The sequence below is a fragment of the Silene latifolia genome, chromosome 6, assembly GCF_048544455.1.
Source record: "Silene latifolia isolate original U9 population chromosome 6, ASM4854445v1, whole genome shotgun sequence".
In the NCBI taxonomy this organism is placed as follows: Eukaryota; Viridiplantae; Streptophyta; class Magnoliopsida; order Caryophyllales; family Caryophyllaceae; genus Silene; species Silene latifolia.
The window spans coordinates 126,777,583-126,800,697 of record NC_133531.1 but is presented as its reverse complement, the minus strand read 5'-3'; the positions used below and the strand labels follow the sequence as shown (position 1 = coordinate 126,800,697).

General features: G+C 39.9%; 1 protein-coding gene across 1 annotated transcript; it reads right to left on the bottom strand.

Annotated features, from left to right (window-relative positions):
* Positions 1 to 1,701: 1,701 nt before the first annotated feature.
* On the bottom strand, positions 1,702 to 3,874 carry LOC141658976 (uncharacterized). Its single transcript, XM_074465684.1, has 2 exons — positions 3,240 to 3,874; positions 1,702 to 2,375 (listed from the first exon to the last, which is right to left on the bottom strand). Exons 1-2 carry the CDS (start codon positions 3,710 to 3,712, stop codon positions 2,201 to 2,203), a joined length of 648 nt encoding a protein of 215 aa, XP_074321785.1. The 5' UTR covers positions 3,713 to 3,874; the 3' UTR covers positions 1,702 to 2,200.
* Between the last annotated feature and the right edge of the window lie 19,241 nt (positions 3,875 to 23,115).

Here is a 23,115-nt window from a genome sequence, read left to right as displayed (position 1 = left end):
ATGTAACTTGTGTTTTTCCGCACCAAGTTTCCTCTTTGTAAATTTGTATTTCACTCATGTGCTGAGAGTGAGATTGTTACTTAAAGAAGAAATGGGAAGTAAAGATAAATTCATAAGAGACATGGTTTTGCTAAGATGTTTGTCAAATTTGACAAATACTGGTCGACTTTTAGTACAATTATGGCAATAGCTGTGGTTTTTGATCCTAGATATAAATTTAACGTTGTTGATTGGGCTTACAAAAAAACTTTTGGTGAGTCATATAATCTTGAGTTGGAGTTGTTCAAGGACAAACTGTTTGAGTTGTACAACCAATATGCTTCCTTTGCAAGCGACTACACTCCATCAACTTCTAATGGTGTTAATGGTAATTCTGCCAATATTCATGGGGATTCATCTTCAGACATCTTTATGATGGTAAGTCTGGTATATTTAAATCTGATATTTTTTTCTAGTTTTTTAGTCTTTAACTTCTCCAAGTTACAGCATTGTTCAAATTTGGCCTATATGCTCTTACATATTCCATATTTATAATGTATACAGGATTACGATTCTTACTCGAGCAATGCTTTTACCTCTGCTGGAAAAACTGAGTTAGAGCTATACTTGGAAGAACCTATATTGCCTCGTAGTGCTGATGTCAATGTGCTCGAGTATTGGAGGACACATTGTGTGAGATATCCCGTTCTTGCTCAGATGGTTCGAGATATTTTGGCTATTCCTATATCCACAGTAGCGTCCGAATCAACTTTCAGCATTGGAGGTAGAATTCTTGATCCATATAGAAGCTCTTTAAAGCCTTCTACTGTTGAAGCTCTTGTATGCCTTAGAGATTGGGCATTTAATCAAGGTATTTCTACCTAGTTCTATTCAACCTGTTGTTAACTCTCTTAACTTATCAGCTTGTTTCCATGACACGTAATAATCTTTTATGTTTTGTTTCATAGTATATTAAAAGAATTTACTACAATTGCAGGTTGCATCGAACCTGAGATAGATGAACTTTGTACCGAAATTATGAAGATAAAGGTTGGCGATGAGTCTGGAGATTTGGAAGATGAGCCAGTAGCTGAGACATCTCATGATTAAGGATTGGCACCAACAAAGAAGTGAAGAAATCAAGCTACTGATTTTTGTTTTGTCTTAAGTATGCTGCTAATAAAAGTACTGTGTCATCTCCAGTACCCTTAGGCCTTAGTTTCAAGTTTGCTTATTACTGAACTCTTTTTTTAGCATGTTATTTGGAATTTGGGCTATGTAATCTTTTGGATTAATCTTTTGGATTTCCACTGGTTAGTGGTTATGCATGGTTTTGATATTTTGGTTTGTTTCTTAGATAGGAATAATATTAGTTGGGTTACACAGCTCTAATTGGGTTATTTGTGTTATCGGGTTGAACGGGTTAAACAGGTTAAACAATAGAGTTGTCTACTGGAATTAGGTTGAGCAGATCAGGTCAGGTCATTGAGCATGTAAACAGGTCGGGTTCAGGTGAGGGATGCTGACCCGTTTAATTAAACAGGTCGTGTTCAGGTCACGGGGTTTGTGACCCGTTAATGTGGGACACGGATACGAACCCGACACGACCCGATCTGTTTGCCAGGTCTAATTAGAAGAAGAGCCGCACCCTTTTGTTAGAAAGGTAAAGAGAAATAGTCTTTCATTGTAACATAATAAAGTTATTTGACAAAACTAAAATTCATTTTGTCTTCCTCAATTAATACAAAATATAATCCGACAATAATATCATTTACAACAATTTTATAAAAAATATAGAGAGGAACACCAAAATTTTGTTATCATTAAATAACATACCGCCTTTTAGGTAAAAAAAAGTCGTCTACAATGCATCTCTTTACCCTAGCATGAGCTCCAAATGTACTAATTTTTTTTTTTCAATGTTAACATAAGGGTCCATTTCAAACCAAGTTTATTTCAAAGTTTAATCTTTCACTAGTTTCATGCATGCTACATCTTGCTTGAATACAAGACCTATTGTTTATGAAACTCAAAAATAAAAATAAAAAAATACATATGTAAATAATTAAATTCTCTTGGTCATATTTGTTTTTGATAACTCTCGCGATCATATTTCTCAAGACCCTCATTTTTAAGGAAAAAAAATATAATATAGGTTTGCAATTATGCAATATAAGCATATGGCAAATATATGTATGTCATATGTGAGTAGATAGTAGGATCATGCAAGAAGCCAGAAATTTCTATGAGTTTTGGAATTAAGAAGATATCCGGCATTTTGGCCTTTCTTTTGAACTGCCACACAAGTACAAGGGCTATGTTCTATCAAAAATTCTGCTGTGTCTATTGTTTTTGTTACTCCTCTTAGCCCTCCTCCACTTGATGTTCTTCTTGGCCTACTCATACAAATTTATACCAAGTATTAAATTACATGATAATATTGTTGTTTACCTTCGCATTTATGAAAAATATTAAGACGATAATTAACAACAAACATTCGAACAAAAAAGAGGTAAGAAACAAAATGAAAATTTGAAATCAGTCTAATCAGAAATTAACAATATACTCCAATTAACAACTTCTAATTTGACGTGCTCAACAACGGGTTATGTGCAAAACTTGGCGATTCAAAGTGAAAAACTTTTAAGGGAACAATTTTACGCTCGAGTACCTGATTGAGGTGATTGTTATCACATCATCTCGACAAGATTTAGGTTTCTATCTAGTCAAGGTCTCTAAGACATGTATTTTTCATGTCCAAATTAAACCTAGGTTTGGACGTGAAACTCCAACTTTCATGTAAAAACCACGGTTGAACTTGAAAAATCCCCATCCTAACCTTGGTAGAGACGTAAATCTCATCGAGATATGTTCTTCACTCTTAATCATCAATTTAACATTATAAATTGTTCATAAACAATTGTTATTTTAGTTAATTGTTGCAATACTAGTACTATTTAATTTACCTCCAATTTCGTAAAAATATTTTTTTTTTCCTTTTTCTAAAATGTGCCCTGAGGACACATAATAAGATAATCTAAATGGAAAGTTTAACAACAAATATCATGGAGAATTGAAATATTTACACACTTTATCAAATTACAATGCCATATTTATTGTCAAACTTTCCATTTAAATTATCTTATCATGTGCCCTTAGGACACATTTTAGAAAAACCCTGGTTAATTTTGTCTTCTTTTTTATTTTTACTATATTTGTTGTTAACCCGAGATGCCGGAGGCCAAGAAGGACATACATACCCTAAGAGAACAGAGGAAAGATGGCGACGTTGTCCAATGACAAGAAGATCAATAGCTAATAATTTGCACTTTAGCAAAATAGCAACACCTTTCTCCATGTTCCCTTGTTCCACCTTCTCAATCCACACCTTCGAATTCGAATGAGCAGATTCACAAGCCCTTTTCATAATCTCCAAAAATTCACCATCCCTTCCGTCACCACCACCGACACTACCTTCTACGGCGTCAGCTAAGGTGAATGTCGCGTCAGCTCCGGTATCCGAATACCTTCTAAAAAAGGACCTAAATATGGCCTTTTTGGCGTTTGAATTCGAGACGTGGATGAGTATCAAATCATCGTTGTCCTGCATTGCATGGGAAAGTGTATATTGAAGGGCCCCGGCTGACTCACGTGTGGGGTCTGCCACCACCATTATGCGTCGTTTAGCGGCACATTTTGGTGGTGGTGATTGTTGATTTGTCGTCCATGCCATATAAATGAAGTTGATTAATAATACGTGAAATAACCTCTCCTCCGCATGAAGGAGGAGAGGTATACAAAATTAAAGAAGAAATATAATACGATTTATGTGAGGATGTAATTTGGTTGTGGATAGAGCGAAATAGTTAATCGATTGATAATTATTAGTAGTTGCATTTTAATTTTTGGTTATGAATTTCATGTGCATGACAAAAAAACAAAAGATGGCAATTTGCCTTTTTTGTTGCCAATATCTCCTAATTCACAGCTTTGAGGTTGTTCTAATTTGGGAGATTAAATTGTAGGATTTTTATTGTTTGCAAATTGCAATCCAGAGTCATTGACCACGTCAATTGTTACTTTGTTAGCATGCAGGGTAAAAACTTGTATGAAGGTACAATTCTTTCAAAATGTAGTCAAGTCGAAGACGGACCAATTGTCGCCATTTTAACGATAAAATGTGTCAAATTAATAACAAACTGTTATAACTTTGAAAATTATTCCGGTAACTTTTTATCTAAAATGGTTACATTTTCGTCTAAAATGAGTCATATTTATCCCGTTTTTAACTTGTGATGAAAATCATGAGATGTTACCCGTCTTCGGAAATACTTAATTTTAAGTTTTGTAATTTTGATGGAATTAAAGAATTGCGGTAGAGTAAAAAAAAAAAAAGGACAAATTGAGATGTTTACAATTTTACTAGTCGTGGAAGAAGCTTCCAATACAAATTGTATGTGCTAAGATGTCTAAGAGAACATTAACATGTTATTTGGTCCGTGTTTTAAGTAGATTGGAAAAGAGTTGACAAATTGACCATCCAATTAGAAAGCAAAGTACATTGACGAATCCATGGCGGAATCAGAAATTGACTCGGGCGGGGATAAAAATTCCTCACGGAGACAAACGGGGTAATAGAATAAGGAGAACTTGAAAAAAGTTGGAAATTTTTAACTAAAAAACTTTGAAATTTTCAACCATCAGCGAAAGCGAGCGTCCCTACTAATCCCCGATACACCACTGAATCTGACGTAAAATAACTCAATCTTAAACTTGAGCTGACCTGACATATAGCCCACCCATATAATTTAGTCACCTATCCTACCCAAATTTTTCTTTACTTGGACATCTGCTTACAGTACGGGAGAATGTGTGATCTTTGATATGACTAGTTGGTTGCACAGAGCGCGAAAGCGCGCGGTCCCGCAAGATATTTTTATCGTTAAATTTCACTTACATGTTAGCGTATTTTTATTTGGTTCGACTGTTTGTACATGTTGTGAGTCGATCACAATGTAACTCTGGTTGTTATATTGTTTTGGTAAATAAAATTACAACCATTCGTACATAATTCGTATTTTACTCTCCCGAGAGCATTAATATCTAACTATAACTATGCTTTTTGCTTAGATGGTTAATTGTAACACAATTACATGTACAACTGGCAAATAATGACACGAACCCGACACGAAATTAACGAGTTTGGGTTGAGGCTTAATGACCCATTTATATAAGTGGGTCGACACGAACACGACACGGTATTTAATTGGGCTGGGTTTGGGTTGAGCTCTCTAAACACGAACCCGACTCGAATGACCTGTTTAATAAATTAATCCTAATTTTTTTTATCTTTCATCACATAAATATACTTAAACTTTCCAAATATTGACATGACACGAAAACACGACCCGAACCCGACACGAAATTAGCGGGTTAGGGTTGAGGCTTGATGACCCATTTATGTAAGTGGGTCGACACGAACACGACACGAGATTTAAACGGGTCAGGTTTGGGTTGAAGGGTTTGTGACCCGTTTACATGTGACACGAACACGAACCCAGCACAACCCAATCTGTTTGCCAGGTCTAATTACATGGAATACATAAGATAGTATTATGTTGTAGCTTGTGAAGTACACATGTACCACACTCTGTCCAACTACACCTAGATATTCTTAAACATGGTTTTTTCATAAAGTTCTAAACATTTTAACTCAAAACGTAGGTTTATAAACACACATCACCCAAATAAACCTGTTTTAGATAAACCATAAGAAATTCTGTCCAACTACACGTAGATATTCTTAAACATGGTTTTTTCAGGAAGTTCTAAACATTTTTACTCAAACGTATGTTTATAAACACACAACGATCAAGTAAAACTGTTTTAGATAAACCATAAGACATTAGTATGTCTTAACTCGGGAAGTACCTGTGGACGCGGCCCACCTGCGAGCCCACTTCGATTTGTGGACACACAGCGGTCTTTTGAAAGCCACGCTCGGCGGCGTAAAAATGCTTTCGATCGGATCTTTTTAGATCGGTCGGTTTCGTTTCGGTAAGGGTCTCAAAACAATTAGAGATGTTCGGAGTCGCCACCAAGCATTTGTGGGATGCTTGGAACCCGTTCGAAATCCACTTTATACCTCGATCAAATCGAAGCACAAAGCAGCGTTTGACATAGGTACTAAAGATAAGGAAATCATCCCTCTTTAGCATCCTATCTCTAGAATGACTCTTGTACGCCCTGGATAAGGTCGTCCACTATCCAAAGTTTCTGAGTAAGAGGTGAAGGTACGTATTGGGAAGCCCTTTAATCAGACACCCAATCCCGGCCGCGGTAGCGGCCTCTACTGATCGATCTTAGTCGGTTGAATGCAAAAGTTGATAAAACGGTTTAAATGCATGAATGCGCATCCAATAATTTAAACCTAACATGTGAGAGCTTTCTAAGTCGGTTGATTTAATCCAAGTATCAAGTATAAGATGTCGGGTTGGATTTATGATTGATTTGCATGCAAGACAGAAATTAAACATCCATTTATCAAATTAGGTTTATGGTGCATAACGTGATCCATTTGTCCTAATAAGGCATTTTGCAAATGTGATTTTGAATAAGCAAATAGTCATCTGATCCGTCCTATATCCAGGCTAACCGGATTCGGGATCGTCCTAGACGAGTGCTGGAAAGGGAACAGGCCCTGTACCAGACGGCTACATGAGGCGCGAGTCAGCCGACGATACAAGGGGCCTCCCCTGGTTTTGAAAATGAGAATTGAAAGGCCTGTTTGAGGCGCGGGTCAACCTACGGTTGTATGGCGTATTCTGGCCATTTAGAAAACGTTATAAAACGTGTTGAAAAATGGGTATTTGAACCCGATTTGATTTGAAAGGGTCGTTTAGACCGCATTTGTTGATTTCAAGAACTAGACCCGAATAATCATCATTATTTTGATAATATTCGGTGTCGGGTTCGGCTTGACAAGCTTGACATGAATAGCTTTGAAAACGATTATGAACTAATTGTTTTAAGTTAATTTGAATATCATTAGTCGATACTCATCATCGTACCCGGGTTAAAATCCGGCATGGTATGTAGAACCAAGGATGACTTTGTATTGGTGACTAATATGTTTGTTTTGAAAATGTAAAGAAATGATGAAAGGCTTTAAAATACCTCCCAAAATGTAAAGAAATGAAATAAAAGGGTCTAAATACGTTTTAAATGTCATTAACCAAATATTATCACCGAAACACGGATTTAACCGTCATGGTATGAGGAACCAAGGGTGAAAAATGTTTTATGGTTAAAACAAATAAAATAAAATAAAAGGGGTTTGAAAATATTTGAAATGGTAAAAACCGATTACAAATATGAAAATGAATTAAAGGGGAAAGACGAGAACAAACACGGTTGAATCCTGACCTGGACACCCCATTTAGGCGCGGGCAAGCCGGCGAACCAAGGGGCTTCTCTCTCAGGTCAAAAATCAGTTTTGGCTCGTTTATCCCATGTTTTGGATCGTGTTATGCATGTTTTAGCATGTTATAGTCATGAAACAAATAAAAACATGATAAAAGGAGGATTTTTACACCCTCATACTTACATGTTTGGTTATGGCGAGTGACCGACGTAAGTGTAACAACTCGTTTGGTCGGAAAAAACTCGGTCTAAAACCGTTTTGGTAAGTAAAAAGAGTGTTTTAAGATTAGTGACGGTGTAGTGGTCGAAGTGGTCGGTCAAGTGATTTAATGCACCATGACGGTACCAAACAATGTGTAAGGCTTGTAGTTACGATTGGTAGGTCGTAAATACGCGTCGGATTGTGACTTAAGAAGTCGAGTCGAGAATTTTAAGGGAGAAAAGAGGGGGCGGACACTCGCGTGTGTTCTCAAATGGGGGCATTTGAGGGATATTTATAGGAAAATGAGTGGTTGTGTGAGTTTTGAGCGACGTGGCCACCTGGGCTGCTCAAAGAGGCGCGAGCCACGTCGCGGGTCTTCGAGTTGTATTGTCGCTTTCACACAAGAGCAATCATGATTTGTTCTATCCTAGGATTTGTAGTCATATGTTTGGTACTTGACCATTCATAAATCCGGGAAATATTAGCATAGAAGGCTTTGAATGTTTGTTTTTTGTGGTTGACTCGGTTTGACTCGTTGTTGGAGTCGGGATTTGAATTTTTTAGTCGGTTTTTGGTCCGGTGTCGATTTTGACTCTAGTTAGTGTCATTGCGATTCCGTCGTCGTGCATTAAACACTCCAGGTATTTTTGAAATGTTTTGAAATCGAAATCGTTTTAAGTTTTCCGACGTAAAGTTGCACACAAATTGTCGATCAAACGCCGCGATTCCAAAACATGTTATAGTCCGATAATCATTGGGTGTTTGTTGGAGTCTCAGCAGATACTGGGTATTTATAGTACCATAATTATACATAATTGACCTAGTTCAATTACACATAAATCTAAATCTCGATCTTCAGAGAATATATAGCTTGTTTTACTACAAAATAGAACTATGAGCTATGCAAAAAATATGAGGTATATTTCAGCAATCATAGCAAACATGGAGTATAATTTAAAAACTCGTTCTTTATGAAAGTAGACTAAGATTTTTTAATAATGTTTTTGTTATTCATTATAATCACTTCCCTTCCTCTTCCTCCTCCTCCTCCTCCTCTCCCCCTCCTCGTCCTCATACTCCTCGCCTTCTCCCCTTACCTTTCCTATTTCTCCTCCTCCTTTTTCCCCACCTCACCCCTCCTTCGCCTTCCTCTTTCTCCCTTCTTTTTCTCTTCAACGCGTCGTCGTATCCTAAACCACCTCCCCATTTTCATCCTCGTACTCCTTTTTATTCTCATTTCCCTTCCTCCTATAACTTTCATTACCCCCTCCTCCTCTTATATATCCTCCATTTCCCTCGTCCTCTTCTTTCTCACATATTACTCCTCAAATTTTTCATCGTAGTACTCCTCAATATCTCCCCCTTTGTCTCTCCTTCCTTCTTATTTCCCTTTCCGCTTATCGTTCGTGTCCTTTCATTTCTATATCCTTACCTCGTCTTCTTTCCCTTTATTCTCTTTCTCGGCCTCCATTCCTTTTTCCTTCCCCTCATCCGCATTCTCCTCCGACTACTACATGTCTCTCTCCTCTTACCCCTTCTGCTTCTCTTACCCTCATTTCTTTCCTTGTCCCCCCTCGTTTTCCTCTTTCCATCTTTCTTCTCTCTTTAACGTTTCTGCCTCCTCCCGCTTCTCATCCTACTTGTCTCTTTCCTAACCCCCCTCCTTCTATTTCCTTGTCTCCCCCTGCCTTCTTTTGGTTCTCCCCCATCAGTTCCTCATGCTTCTTTTAAGAAATTGACGTTGTGACTACTCTATTAATTGATACATTAATAAATATGAACTTCGAAAGTTTAATGAATTCTATTTTTTTTATCGAGCTTTCTTCTAATTTAAAAAAAAATTCATTATAAATACTTCTCTTCATATTACTACTCCTCTCTTCCTCCACTTTCTTCTCATATTACTCGCCCTTCTTCCCTTACCTCTTATCTATCTCTCTTTCTCTCCAATTTCTCTCCAACGTTCTCACGTCCTTAACCATATCCTCCCCCCCCCCCCCCTTTTTCCCTCATAGCAGTCTCCATTCTCCAACGTGGCCGCATCCTATACGGCCTATCTATTTCATCTTCATGGTCCCCTTCCTTCCCTTTTTCCTCTTCTATACCTTCTATGTCTCCTATCCTTCTCTTATATATCCTCCATTTTCCCTTCTCCTCCACTTTCTCTCATATATATTACTCCTCTCAGTTTTCCTCGTACCACTCCTCCATATCTTTTCCTTTCTCCTCCCCCTCCCTTCCTGTTCTCAGTTTTCCTCGTACCACTCCTCCATATCTTTTCCTTTTTCCTACCCCTCCCTTCCTGTGATGGTGTTATGTGAGTTTAATATTGTACGAGTATGATTTTTAGCGGTAATCTGCTAGTTCATAGGCTTCACCATGTTGCATCTCATTGTGAACTTATCACTGCCCTATATAAATCAGCATCTCACTTATCATCACCTTATTACCAGGTTCTATATTTTGTCACTTATGGATATGGATATATTTGGAGTTGAGAAATGGCGTTCACAAAGAACTTTTACTCGCAGAGTCGACCCTGTTCACTCTAAATAATTTTCGTTATTTGTGAACCATTGAAGATTATACAAAGTTTGCATTTGGCATGAGAGCTGCACTGGTTGATACTCTAATTTTTATATTAACATAGTTTTAGTGCTTAAGTGTAGCGAGATTAAGTAAGTCACTACAAGAAACATAGAGTGATTGAGAATGGGTTTTTGGGATCATTTCTTAGGGTCACATTCAGCAAGAAAAATTCGTTTAGACTATGGAGTATTGATGTTTGTGAAAGCTTAGATCCACATTGATCGAGGGTGTGGTCGCTCCGTTACAATCCATTTGGAATATAGAGTATTGATGTATATTTACCTGTTTGGTATTCAACATACTTCATTACTCCCACAAATTCTAAGAGTATATAGCAATCATTGAGCTAAGTCTTGTATTTTATTGATCGTAACGATCATGAGATTTCATCAACCCACTTTAATACGATTAAATCATCAAAACTACTTGGTCCATTGACTATTCCCATTTCCATAAAATTTAATAAGATTCACAACAATGGGCTCATCAAACTCATCTGGGAAAAGAATGTAAACAAACCGTGAGAAGCATCGATCAATACTCCATAGTCTAAAAAACTAATAAACTACTTGAGAAGCATTGATCAACAGCTTGAGAAGTCAAAGGTGTAGTTAATCTCCAAGAAGCATTTGTTGACATCATCAACAAACCTGTATAAAATAAAGTTCATTTCAATTGCTAGAGCTTGATTGACTTACTACAAAACTTGAAACAAAATAGCAAGTATACTTAGCAAGAGACATTGGAAACAAATGTATGAAACACCAAATCTTAAAATCTAATTCCTTCGTGGTTCTAACATCCGTCCACATAAAACTCAAAGGCGGGGGTTATCAAAATGATTATGGGATACTAAGTAATGTCAAAGGTTATTTAACCAATGTTATGAATAAATTAGTCACGAATATATGATAAGATAGCATTAATTTCCATAGAATCCATGAGATGACTACTCACGAGAATATCGATTAGACCATGAACTCAATGGGAATTTGACAAAGAATGCCAATCGCAAAAAGAAAAAAAAAAAAAGTAGAATTTATTCTAAGGGAAAGCTTTAAAAAAAAAACAGGGAATTAACTAATGTTGGACCATATAGATATATGATTAAGTTTTGATAATGACAAGTGTGTGCTTCTGTAAAACCCCCATACTCCGAGTGCCTTACCAGGACCACTCAGGTATGAAGATATCACCATCTCGGTTGCCCGAGGTATGATAATCAAATAGACAAAACAGAAACAACATTTATTATAAGTAATTTAATGAATAAGTACAATCCTCGCAACCAAACTGAAAGTACAATACATTATTCCAAACTAATCTGTTTCTCAATCGAAATGTAAATAAATGCTAAACTACAGCGGAAGACTCTATCGTCATGTCGTGGCCATCCCAGCTATCCCAGTATCATCTCTATACCTGTTCAATATCTGCTCACCATCCCCGAATGGATCACCGCAGGTTTTACAAAACAACACCGGGGTCAGTACTAATCACACAATCAATATAAATAACAACAATGAGACAAACAGACAGCTGAACTGTCACACACACACACACACCACCAACTCCCATCATCTCAATACTGACTGTCCACTGGACCAGCCCTGCCAGTGGGGGACCGCAGCCGTTCCCACCTAAGCCCCGCTCATCGTACGAGCGATAACCCTGTCCATTAATGTGCACATCCCCTTTCGTGGCGGGTTCCACGAAGGGCGAAACTAGGGCGTGAGATCACTCCCGCAAGTGACCCCACTCAGCCGAGAACGCATCTCGAGAGCCATAGAAACCAATCACAATCACAATCACAATCACAATCACAATTATCATATCAAACAACTAACTACAGCACATCACCAATATCCCATTATGGGACTAATACTGAGTAGGAAATCCTACCTGGAAAGCACAACACGCAGACGGTATCTACAGCTGTCTCAAAACGCCTCTTCTACGAATTCTCCTCCTAACATATAACACATAAGGCTACCAATTACTTACTATACATAAAACCCCCAAATCCTAAATTAGGGTTTGACCAAACCTAGCAAAACATTATATAAATTATATTAAAAGCTTACCCTCGACGCAAGGAATCCAACGACACGAACTACGATACGAACTGACCGTCTGAACTCCGGGAATTGTTAAGGATGCGATTAGGAGGATGACTGACTGCTTTCTCTCTTAAACAGGTTTTAGGTTTTGGTAAAAGTGAATTAAAACAACGACGATTAAGTTTAAATACCCTAATCGCATAATTAACAAAACCCACGAAAAACTCCCCAGAAAAACCTACACTCGATCGAGTACCCAAGGTACTCGATCGAGTACCCTACTCGATCGAGTGCCCCACTACTCGATCGAGTGCCCAACAGTCGAAACTATTTTATTCTCGCAACATACCCTTACTCGACAGAGTAAGGGCTACTCGATAGAGTACCCCCAAGACTATAAATACGGAGTATTACGGTCTTCCCTCTCCTAAAAGGAACTTCGTCCCCGAAGTTCAAACCACTACTAAATAAAGGTACTCCCATAAGCTTCCCGACTCGAAGGTCAAAATAAACACAACGTAAAACATGATACTAACCCAACTTATCCCGACAAACATACCGACACAAAGTATAAAAGGGGTGTAAAAACTCTTAAAAACTCTCGCGATCATCTCCTACCCCCCTAAAAGAAACAAGGTTACGTCCCCGTAACCATACATACCTGATCAAAAAGGAAAGGGTAACGCTCTTTCATGATATCCTCCGCCTCCCATGTAGCTTCCTCAGACTCATGGTTAGACCAAAGGATCTTAAGCAGAACTGTCTCACCACTCCTGGTCTTTCTAACTTTTCGGTCTAGGATCTGCTTAGGCACCTCAAGGTACGATAAAGACTCATCCAGCTCTAAGCTCTCTGCCTCCAACACATGTGACGGGTCACTCACATACTTCCGCAGCTGCGATACATGAAACACATTATGCACTCTCTCCAATGCAGCCGGTAAAGCCAAACGATAAGCCACTTCCCCAACTCGCTCCAAGATCTCATAAGGCCCTATAAACTTCTGACTTAGCTTGCCTTTCTTCCCAAACCTCATAACCCCACGCATAGGAGACACTTTCAGAAGAACCTTGTCCCCAACTTGAAACTCTATGTCCCGACGGTGTAGATCTGCATAACTCTTCTGTCGATCCTGAGCTGCTCTCATCCGTTCCCTGATCATCTTAATCTGTTCCACCATCTCATGTACCATCTCTGGTCCTAAAACCACTTTGCCTCAAAGACTATCGTCCCAACAGATCGGACTCCTACATCTCCTCCCATACAAAGCCTCAAACGGTGCCATACCAATACTTTGGTGTGATAGCCGTTGTTGTAAGAAAACTCTATCAAGTCCAACCTCTCGCTCCCGCTACCACCAAAATCCATCACACAAGCTCGCAACATATCCTCAAGAGTCTTGATTGTTCTCTCGTCTGCCCTGTCGCGCAGGATGAAATGCTGTACTCATCTTCAAAGCTGTTCCCAACGATTCCTGCAACTCCTTCCAAAACCTTGATATAAACCTCGCATCTCTGTCAGACACTATGTCCTTAGGGACTCCATGTAACTTAAGCACGTTCTTTCGATAGGCCATAGCCAGTTGTGCCTTAGTCCATGTATCTTTCATTGGAACAAAGTGAGCGACTTGGTCGACGATCCACTATCACCCAAATCATATTGTTACCTTGCTGACTCTTAGGCAAACCCACAATGAAATCCATGGAAATGGATTCCCACTTCCACTCAGGCACCTCCAAAGACTGAACCTTACCTTGTGGTCTTCTCTGTTCCCCTTTAACTCTCTGGCATGTCAAACAACGGGACACAAACTCAGCTATCTCTTTCTTCATCCCAGGCCACCAAAACGTTTTCTTCAAATCTTTGTAGAGCTTGTCTCCACCCGGATGCACTGAATATGGTGTGCAATGCGCTTCTGTCATGATTGTCTTTTTCAACTCCTCGTCATTAGGAACACACCACCTACCATCAAACCTCAAGCTACCATCTGTATGAATGGAAAACCGGGACACTGTCCCTTTCTCTACTCCAGCTCTCCACTCCACTATCTTAGGATCCAAAGCCTGCTTATCCCGAATATCATCATAAAACTCCATGTGTACTGTCATATCACCCATGGCATCTCCTTTCTGCATCATATGTATCCCGAACCTCGCTACCTCATCTCTCAGCCTCATCAAAGATAGAGCTGTACACAAGGAATGTACACTCTTCCTACTCAAAGCATCAGCTACAACATTGGCTTTCCCTTCATGGTAGATGATTTCCATGTCATAATCGCCAATCAACTCCATCCACCTCCTCTGTCTCATGTTCAACTCCTTCGCGTGAAGATGTACTTGAGACTCTTATGATCGAAAAATACCTTAAAGATTGCTCCATAAAGGTAATGTCTCCAAATCTTGAGAGCAAACACCACTGCACCCAACTCCAGGTCATGAGTAGGGTAATTCTCCTCATAAGGCTTCAACTGCCTAGAAGCATAGGCGATCACTTTACCATTCTGCATCAACACACATCCCAACCCATTCTTCGAGGCATCTGTATAAACTTCAAAATTCTCGCTCCATTCAGGCAATGCGAGGACAGGAGCTGTGGTCAAACGCCCCTTTAATGTTTGGAACGCCGTCTCACAACTCTCATCCCAACGAAACCTGTTCTCTTTCCTCATCAACGCTGTCATTGGTCTAGCTATCTTGGAGAAATCTTTCACGAACCGCCTGTAGTATCCAGCTAAACCCAAGAAACTCCTCACCTCAAAGAACATTCTTTGGTGCTTCCCACTTTGTCACCGCCTCAATCTTCGCCGGATCCACACTACCCCATCTTTAGAGATTACATGCCCCGAAAGGCAACTTTCTCCAACCGAACTCACACTTTGACAAACAGCATATAACTCATGATCCCTCAAAGTCTGCAACACGATCCTCGGATGCTCCTCATGCTCCTCCTTAGTCTTAGAGTAGACTAAGATGTCATCGATAAACACCACTACAAACCGATCCAAGAACTGCGTCAAGATCCTATTCATCAAATCCATAAACACAGCCGGCGCATTAGACAACCCAAATGGCATCACCACATACTCATAATGGCCATACCTCGACGTGAAAGTCAGTCTTTGGTATGTTCACATCTCTAATCTTCACCTGATGGTACCCCCGACCTCAAATCAATCTTAGAAAAGACTGTTGCACCACTCAACCGATCAAACAGGTCATCTATCCTTGGCAAAGGATACTTGTTCTTTATCGTCACACGGTTCGGCTCCCGGTCCCTGCAATCTATGCATAACCTCAAAGTTCCATCCTTCTTCTTCACGAAAAGAACTGGTGCTCCCCAAGGCGATACACTTGGTCTAATGTATCCCTTCTCTATCAAATCATCCAACTGCTTCCTAAGCTCCTCCATCTCCTTAGGACCCATACGGTACGGTGCCTTAGAGATTGGCCCCGTCCCTGTCTTCAACTCAACGGTGAAATCTATCTCCCTCTTCGGTGGCAACCCCGGAATCTCCTCTGGAAAAACATCTGCAAACTCCCCACCACCGGTATCTCATCAATCGCCAGGCTCTCTATCCGGTCATCTCTCACATGGCACAAAATCGAGGACATCCCTTCCTCGGATACGACTTCAAAGTGACAATGCCTTCTTGTCCATCATGAACAACTTGCCCTTTCGTCTTCCGCCCACCTCCCTGGACAAGATTAGGCGATGCGGTCGGCTTAGCACCCGACCCTTGATTGTTGTTGTTGTTCATCGGTGTCTTCCGATAAGAATTACCGCCGTTGCGGTTGCCTCCACTCTGGTAGCTCGACCTCCCGGTTTGGCCATGATCCACCGGTCCATTGCTCGCAAAGCTCGTGCGGTCTCTCGAAAGGATCCCGGTGCACTCGTGCACTCATGTCTCTTGTGGCCTACGCCACCACAACCAAAGCAGTCACTCCCCGGCTATTGCTCACACTCCCACGGCCTCGCCCAAAGGAAGTTCCAAAGACTAAACCCGGACCCGAAGAAAATCCCTTAGATTGATTGTGGTTGCCTTTCTTGAAATTAGATTGGCCACCACCCTCGCTCTCCGACTTCCTCTTCTCTCCACCCGACCTCTCCGAGCCATCTCCACTAGTCTCTCGCTCTCCCCCACCCTCTCATACGCTTCCTTTACATCGGTAAGGACTCCCACGGGTAACTTATCCATAATTTTCGTGGTTAGCCCTCTCTCAAACCTCAAAGCCGATTCTCCTCACTCAAACCCATATCCTCGATATCTGGATTTCTCATTGAACTGTCTGTAGTACTCGACCACGGACATCTCGTGATCATCTTAAACTTATCGAACTCCTCTCTCAACTTACTTCTCACATGTTCTGGTACGAACTCCTTCCTCACAGCCCTACGAAACTCCTCCCAAGGTATAGCAGGTAACCCCTGGTTGGTATATATCTCCTTGGCACTCACTTTCACTGAATCCCACCATTTGCCAGCTGCCTCCCTCAGATAGAATGCAGCCTGATCCACTCTCATCTCATCAGGACAGCAAACTAAATCTAGTATGTTCTCCATCTCCCTCAGCCAACTATCAAGATGGTTAGGCTCCTCAACTCCCTTGTACTCCTTCGGGTTAAACCTCGCAATATAGAGGCTGACTTTGGCATGGTCAACCTCCTTCTCCTTACTCTTATCCTTGTCCTCATTCACTCTCTTCAGGGTCTCAGTAAGAGCATCCTGGTGCTCTAACATCTTGACGATGTCGTCCGTGGTCATAAGCTCTGCTCTCGCGTACAAAGCATTTCTCTTTGGCGGCATCTTGAAACTATACATATATAAGAAAAGGGTAGACATGAACACACGCACTAAACTTCAAAACACGAAAACACGCTGCCCAGAACCTACTCGATCGAGTACCCAAACCCACTCGATCGAGTAACGGGCTACTCGATCGAGTGCCCCCATGTACTCGATCGAGTACCCAAACTCCAGAACCAAACAGACCTTCTGATCTCTAACCCACTCGATCGAGTATCTAGGCTACTCGATCGAGTACCCCTTGTTACTCGATCGAGTGCCCCAAAACGCGATTCTGGACTCAAAATCGCCATAAACCTACCCGATCGAGTCGGCCTCACTCGATCAAGTACCACTAATACGTAAGAGCTACCCGCATATTACGTCACATACTAACATGCTAACTTTATAAAATCATATGATATCATAATAAATATGCTACGCATCTACTCTACTATCAACAAGATCAATTCGTCATGCCATTAAAGCCACATTGTAAACATCCAACATGTTATTCCATCATCACGTCTACATATATATTACTTTTCTTTCACATTCTCAACTTCTCCTTCAACATCCAACAATCACACATTCCATCACATTGTCACGCAAGTTACTAAGCACACACATGACTCAACACACATTTCCCCCATGTGACCGGTTCAAAGTTGTAGGGTGAACCCCGCGACTTTAGGACGTCTCCCAAGCCTTTGCACTAGCTCCTACAACTTTTACCCCGGGTTCATTTTAATTGACTCCCTATGTTTATTAAGTTCATTGGTTACAGGTTTCAGGATCGTCGCTCTGATACCATTTGTAACACCCCCATACTCCGAGTGCCTTACCAGGACCACTCAGGTATGAAGACATCACCATCTCGGTTGCCCGAGGTATGATAATCAAATAGACAAAACAGAAACAACATTTATTATAAGTAATTTAATGAATAAGTACAATCCTCGCAACCAAACTGAAAGTACAATACATTATTCCAAACTAATCGTTTCTCAATCAAATGTAAATAAATGCTAAACTACGGCGGAAGACTCTATCGTCATGTCGTGGCCATCCCAAATATCCCAAAGATATCATCTCTATACTGTTCAATATCTGCTCACCATCCCCGAATGGATCACCGCAGGTTTTACAAAACAACACCGGGGTCAGTACTAATCACACAATCAATATAAATAACAACAATGAGACAAACAGACAGCTGAACTGTCACACACACACACACACACCACCAACTCCCATCATCTCAATACTCGATCGTCCACCGGACCACCCCGCCAGGGGGGACCGCAGCCGTTCCCACCTAAGCCCCGCTCATCGTACGAGCGATAACCCCGTCCATTAATGTGCACATCCCCTTTCGTGGCGGGTTCCACGAAGGGCGAAACTAGGGCGTGAGATCACTCCCGCAAGTGACCCCACTCGGTAGAGAACGCATCTCGAGAGCCATAGAAACCAATCACAATCACAATCACAATCACAATCACAATTATCATATCAAACAACTAACTACAGCACATCACCAATATCCCATTATGGGACTAATACTGAGTAGGAAATCCTACCTGGAAAGCACAACACGCAGACGGTATCTACAGCTGTCTCAAAACGCCTCTTCTACGAATTCTCCTCCTAACATATAACACATAAGGCTACCAATTACTTACTATACATAAAACCCCCAAATCCTAAATTAGGGTTTGACCAAACCTAGCAAAACATTATATAAATTATATTAAAAGCTTACCCTCGACGCAAGGAATCCAACGACACGAACTACGATACGAACTGACCGTCTGAACTCCGGGAATTGTTAAGGATGCGATTAGGAGGATGACTGACTGCTTTCTCTCTTAAACAGGTTTTAGGTTTTGGTAAAAGTGAATTAAAACAACGACGATTAAGTTTAAATACCCTAATCGCATAATTAACAAAACCCACGAAAAACTCCCCGTAAACCGGACACTCGATCGAGTACCCAAGGTACTCGATCGAGTACCTACTCGATCGAGTGCCCCAAATACTCGATCGAGTGCCCAACAGTCGAAACTATTTTATTCTGCAACATACCCTTACTCGACAGAGTAAGGGCTACTCGATAGAGTACCCCCAAGACTATAAATACGGAGTATTACAGCTTCGTTTTATATATACTCTTGCTCATAATCGTTTCTTTAGTCTTTGTTAGAATGACTTAGATTTACAAGTTTAGCAAGTAATGTTATAGCATTCTTAGCTATAACATTGAAGATTTATGAGGCATCATTCAAGTAATGTTATAGCAGCTTGAGCTATAACATTGAAGATTCTCAAAGCGTCATAGTAAATGTAACAAGTTTCAAGTATGATGATCACTCAAGCAAAAGGCTAGATCAAGTCTTTAACAAGCTCAAGATGAAGAGCTTTTGGTCAAAATAAAGAGAAGATCCTATCATTGAAGATCTCCAGGAAGATTAGCTAGTATAGGTCTTCATCTAATGACGGTATCTTAAGAAAAGAATATTGGGAAGGTAAAGTTATAGAAATTTCACCTATAACTTCAGTTACCAAACTTAAAGTTATAGCTGTTTCTACTATAACTTTGGGTAGAATTTTAATGGCACGATTTTAATAGTTTTAAAATCATTTTTTCAAAGGATAAAATTCTTTAAACATATTTCGAAATCATATGTATCTATAGTGGAGTTGATATATGGGTTGTTATAATGGATAACTTGCATGTCTCTATTGGTTAGTAAAACGACTTATGGGTCGTCATGCTACCTAGGGTTTGCTAGTTTATTTTAACCTAACCCTAATCCAAGAAGAGAGATTTTCGTCTAGATGGACACATGCCTAGGGTTTCGGCCGCTGGCTTTGAACCTTTAGGTTTTACAAGTCCTCTAGTACAAGTAACCTATCTAATTAAATCTAGCTTATATTTTTATAAGATATTTTCTTATCTTAAATATATACATGATTTAATTTGTTTACTTATCTGAAAATCTTAAAGATATAGTTATAGAAAAATAAGATTCACTTTTATCTTATTTACCTAAACTAATATATCTTGGATTGAATTAGGAAAGAGATAGAGATTTATCTCTTGCAAGATAAACCGCCTATCTCACGACATCCTAGGGTTTCGTACAAACCCTAGTTCTTTCCTCTACTATAAATACATATGATCATTCTTTATTCTAGTCAAGCTTTTCGAAATATTAAAAATCCCTGGCAAACAAAATTGAGTTTAATTTTTAATTGGCTATTCTTATTGTTTTCGTTTGGAAAATCTTGCGAAAAGTCGTGCTCTTTAATTTGCTTATTTTTTTTCTTAAGGTTACGTCATAAGATAATAGTACTTCATATTGTTTCTTACTCGTTCAATTGTGTGAACACTTAGAAGAACGATCAAGTGCTTTCTTAGTAACTTAAGATAGTCAAAACCGAATATCTAGTGATATTCGAATTGAGTTATAGTTAGAGTTAGCTATACGAGTGGGTTGATAATTTTGTAATCCGGAGAAAGGTATTAAAATTATTAATCGAGAATAGTGGGCGTAGGCTTCGACGTGTGAAGCTGAACCACTTCAAATATCGTGTCTCCTTGCAGTTTTTCTTTTCGTTCATTTCATTACGTTCATAATCACTTAGTTAATTAGTTAATTAGTTAAAGTTTAATTAATAAACTTTAAGTAATTAATCATTGATATAAAATAAAAAGTAGGCATAAGTTTTTAAATACTCAATTCACCCCCCCTCTCGAGTATTTCGGGTGTGATAGACTGACCACAAAGAGCCTCGTGCTCTTGATTGCCTAACCGCAAAGAGGCTAGATCCGTCTATCTTTTTATCTTTTTATTTTTTTTTCCCGCTGCCTTACACGTGTGAAATGGATTCCAAGTATCTTAAGTGTCATGTCTTTGATGGGAAGAATTATGAACTTTGGAAAAACATGATGACACACTATATAAAAGGACATGATTGGGAGTGCAGAGGGATGGCAATGGGTAGGGTCTGGGTAGGGTCCACCTAGACCCGGACCCGACCCGAGATTTTCCCTTTGGACCCGTACCCGACCCAGACCCGCAAGGGTCTAAAATTTGAGGACCCATACCCGGACCCTATGGGTAAGGGTAGGGTCTGGGTCTACCCGCGGGTCCGAGTTTCAGCCACTTTAGTAACAAGATTAACAGTTATGGGGTCTATAATATTAAAAAAAAAATTCATACTACTTTAACATTATGAGTTTATTAATCTATCGTTAATGGTGGTTGTCGGTCGCCGACTATTAGAGAGGTGGTTGCCAGTCGCGTATCAGTGCTGTGGTGGTGGTTTTCTTGTGTCAGTGGTGGAGTGGTGGTATTGTCAGAAGAGTTTGGTTGGGTTTTATCACTTTATGGGATGAGAAAAGAGAAAGAGACGTTAGTTGAGTTTCTACAGTCTGCCAGTATGAATTCAGAAAAGTTGTAATTTTGATTTTTTTTTTCTTTAATAAAGGGTCTAAGGGTCGGGTATGGGTCTCATAACTTAGACCCGGACCCGGACCCGAAATATTTTCTTAAGACCCATACCCGACCCATACCCATTGGGTCTGAAAAAATGAGCCCATACCCGACCCATTAGGGTCCGATCCTCAGGGTCTGGGTCGGGTCCCCGACCCACTGCCATCCCTAGGAGTGCTGGACGATCATCAAGAATGGACCAAACAAAATTTTGGTTGCATCTTCGGAAGGCACTACCTATGAGAAAAAGGAAGAAGACTATATTGAGGCTGATTACAAGAAGGCTGAGAAAAACTCGAAAGCGATAAGCCTGTTATAAAACGGCATGACATCGACTGAATTCGATCGTTTTTCCTCTTGCACTTCAGCCAAGGAATTATGGGATGGTCTTGAGTTGGCCTATGAAGGAACGTCGGTTGTAAGGAAATATCGCATTGACCTGCTGATTCAAAAATATGAACTTTTTAGAATGGAAAAGAATGAATCACTTGATAGCATGTCAGCACGATTTTCTACTATAGTCAATGAGCTCAAAAATCTTGGTAAAACTTTTGACTCCGAGGATATTGCTAGAAAAGTACTTAGGAGTCTAACTAGAGCTGGCAAATAATGACACGACACGAAAACACGACACGAACCCGACACGAAATTAACGGGTTTGGGTTGAGGCTCAATGACCCATTTATGTAAGTGGGTCGACACGAACACGACATGATATTTAATTGGGTCGGGTTTGGGTTGAGCTCTCTAAACACGAACCCGACACGAATGACCTGTTTAATAAATTAATCCTAATTTTTTATCTTTAATTACATAAATATACTTAAAACTTTCCAAATATTGACATGACACGAAAACACGACCCGAACCCGACACGATATTAGTGGGTTAGGGTTGAGGCTTGATGACCCATTTATGTAAGTGGGTCGACACGAACACGACACGAGATTTAAATGGGTCGGATTTGGGTTGAAGGGTTTGTGACCCATTTACATGTGACACGAACACGAACCCGACACGACCCGATCTGTTTGCCAGGTCTAAGTCTAACCAAGAAATGGCGTCCTAAGGTCACGGTTATGGAAGAAGTCAGAGATCTCACTTCTCTTCCTTATGCAGAACTTATTGGTGCTCTCATAGCTCATGAACTCGTCTTGGAAGACGATGAGGCCGAGGCCAGTAACACTAAGAGCATGGCTCTACAAACTTCTGATAAGAAAGAAGAAGATGTTGAAATAGAGGACGAAACGGTCTTGTTTGCTAAATGATTTAACAAACGCATCTTCAGAAATAAGCAAGCAAAATCGTTCAACAACAATAACAACAAGTTCTCTAATAAGAAAACTTATGAGTCAAAGAATACGTTTGCTAATAGAGGATGCTTCAAGTGTGGAGAATCCAGTCATATGATTAAGGATTGTCCCATATGGGAGAAAATTAAAGACAAAGCAAAACGTGAGAAGACCAAGAAGGAATTCAAGCAAGTGATGATGGCATCATGCTGGGGAGATCTCGACCCTGAGGACGTCGAAGCTTCAGAAGAAGAATAAGTTTCTAACCTATGTCTAAGCAACGTCAG

Coding starts and splice junctions, on each gene's coding strand:
- LOC141658976 (XM_074465684.1), bottom strand. CDS start 3,712: ATGGCATGGACGACAAATCAACAATCACCACCACCAAAATGTGCCGCT. Junction 2,376..3,239: donor CTTTCCTCTGTTCTCTTAGG/GTATGTATGTCC, acceptor TTGTATGAGTAG/GCCAAGAAGAACATCAAGTG.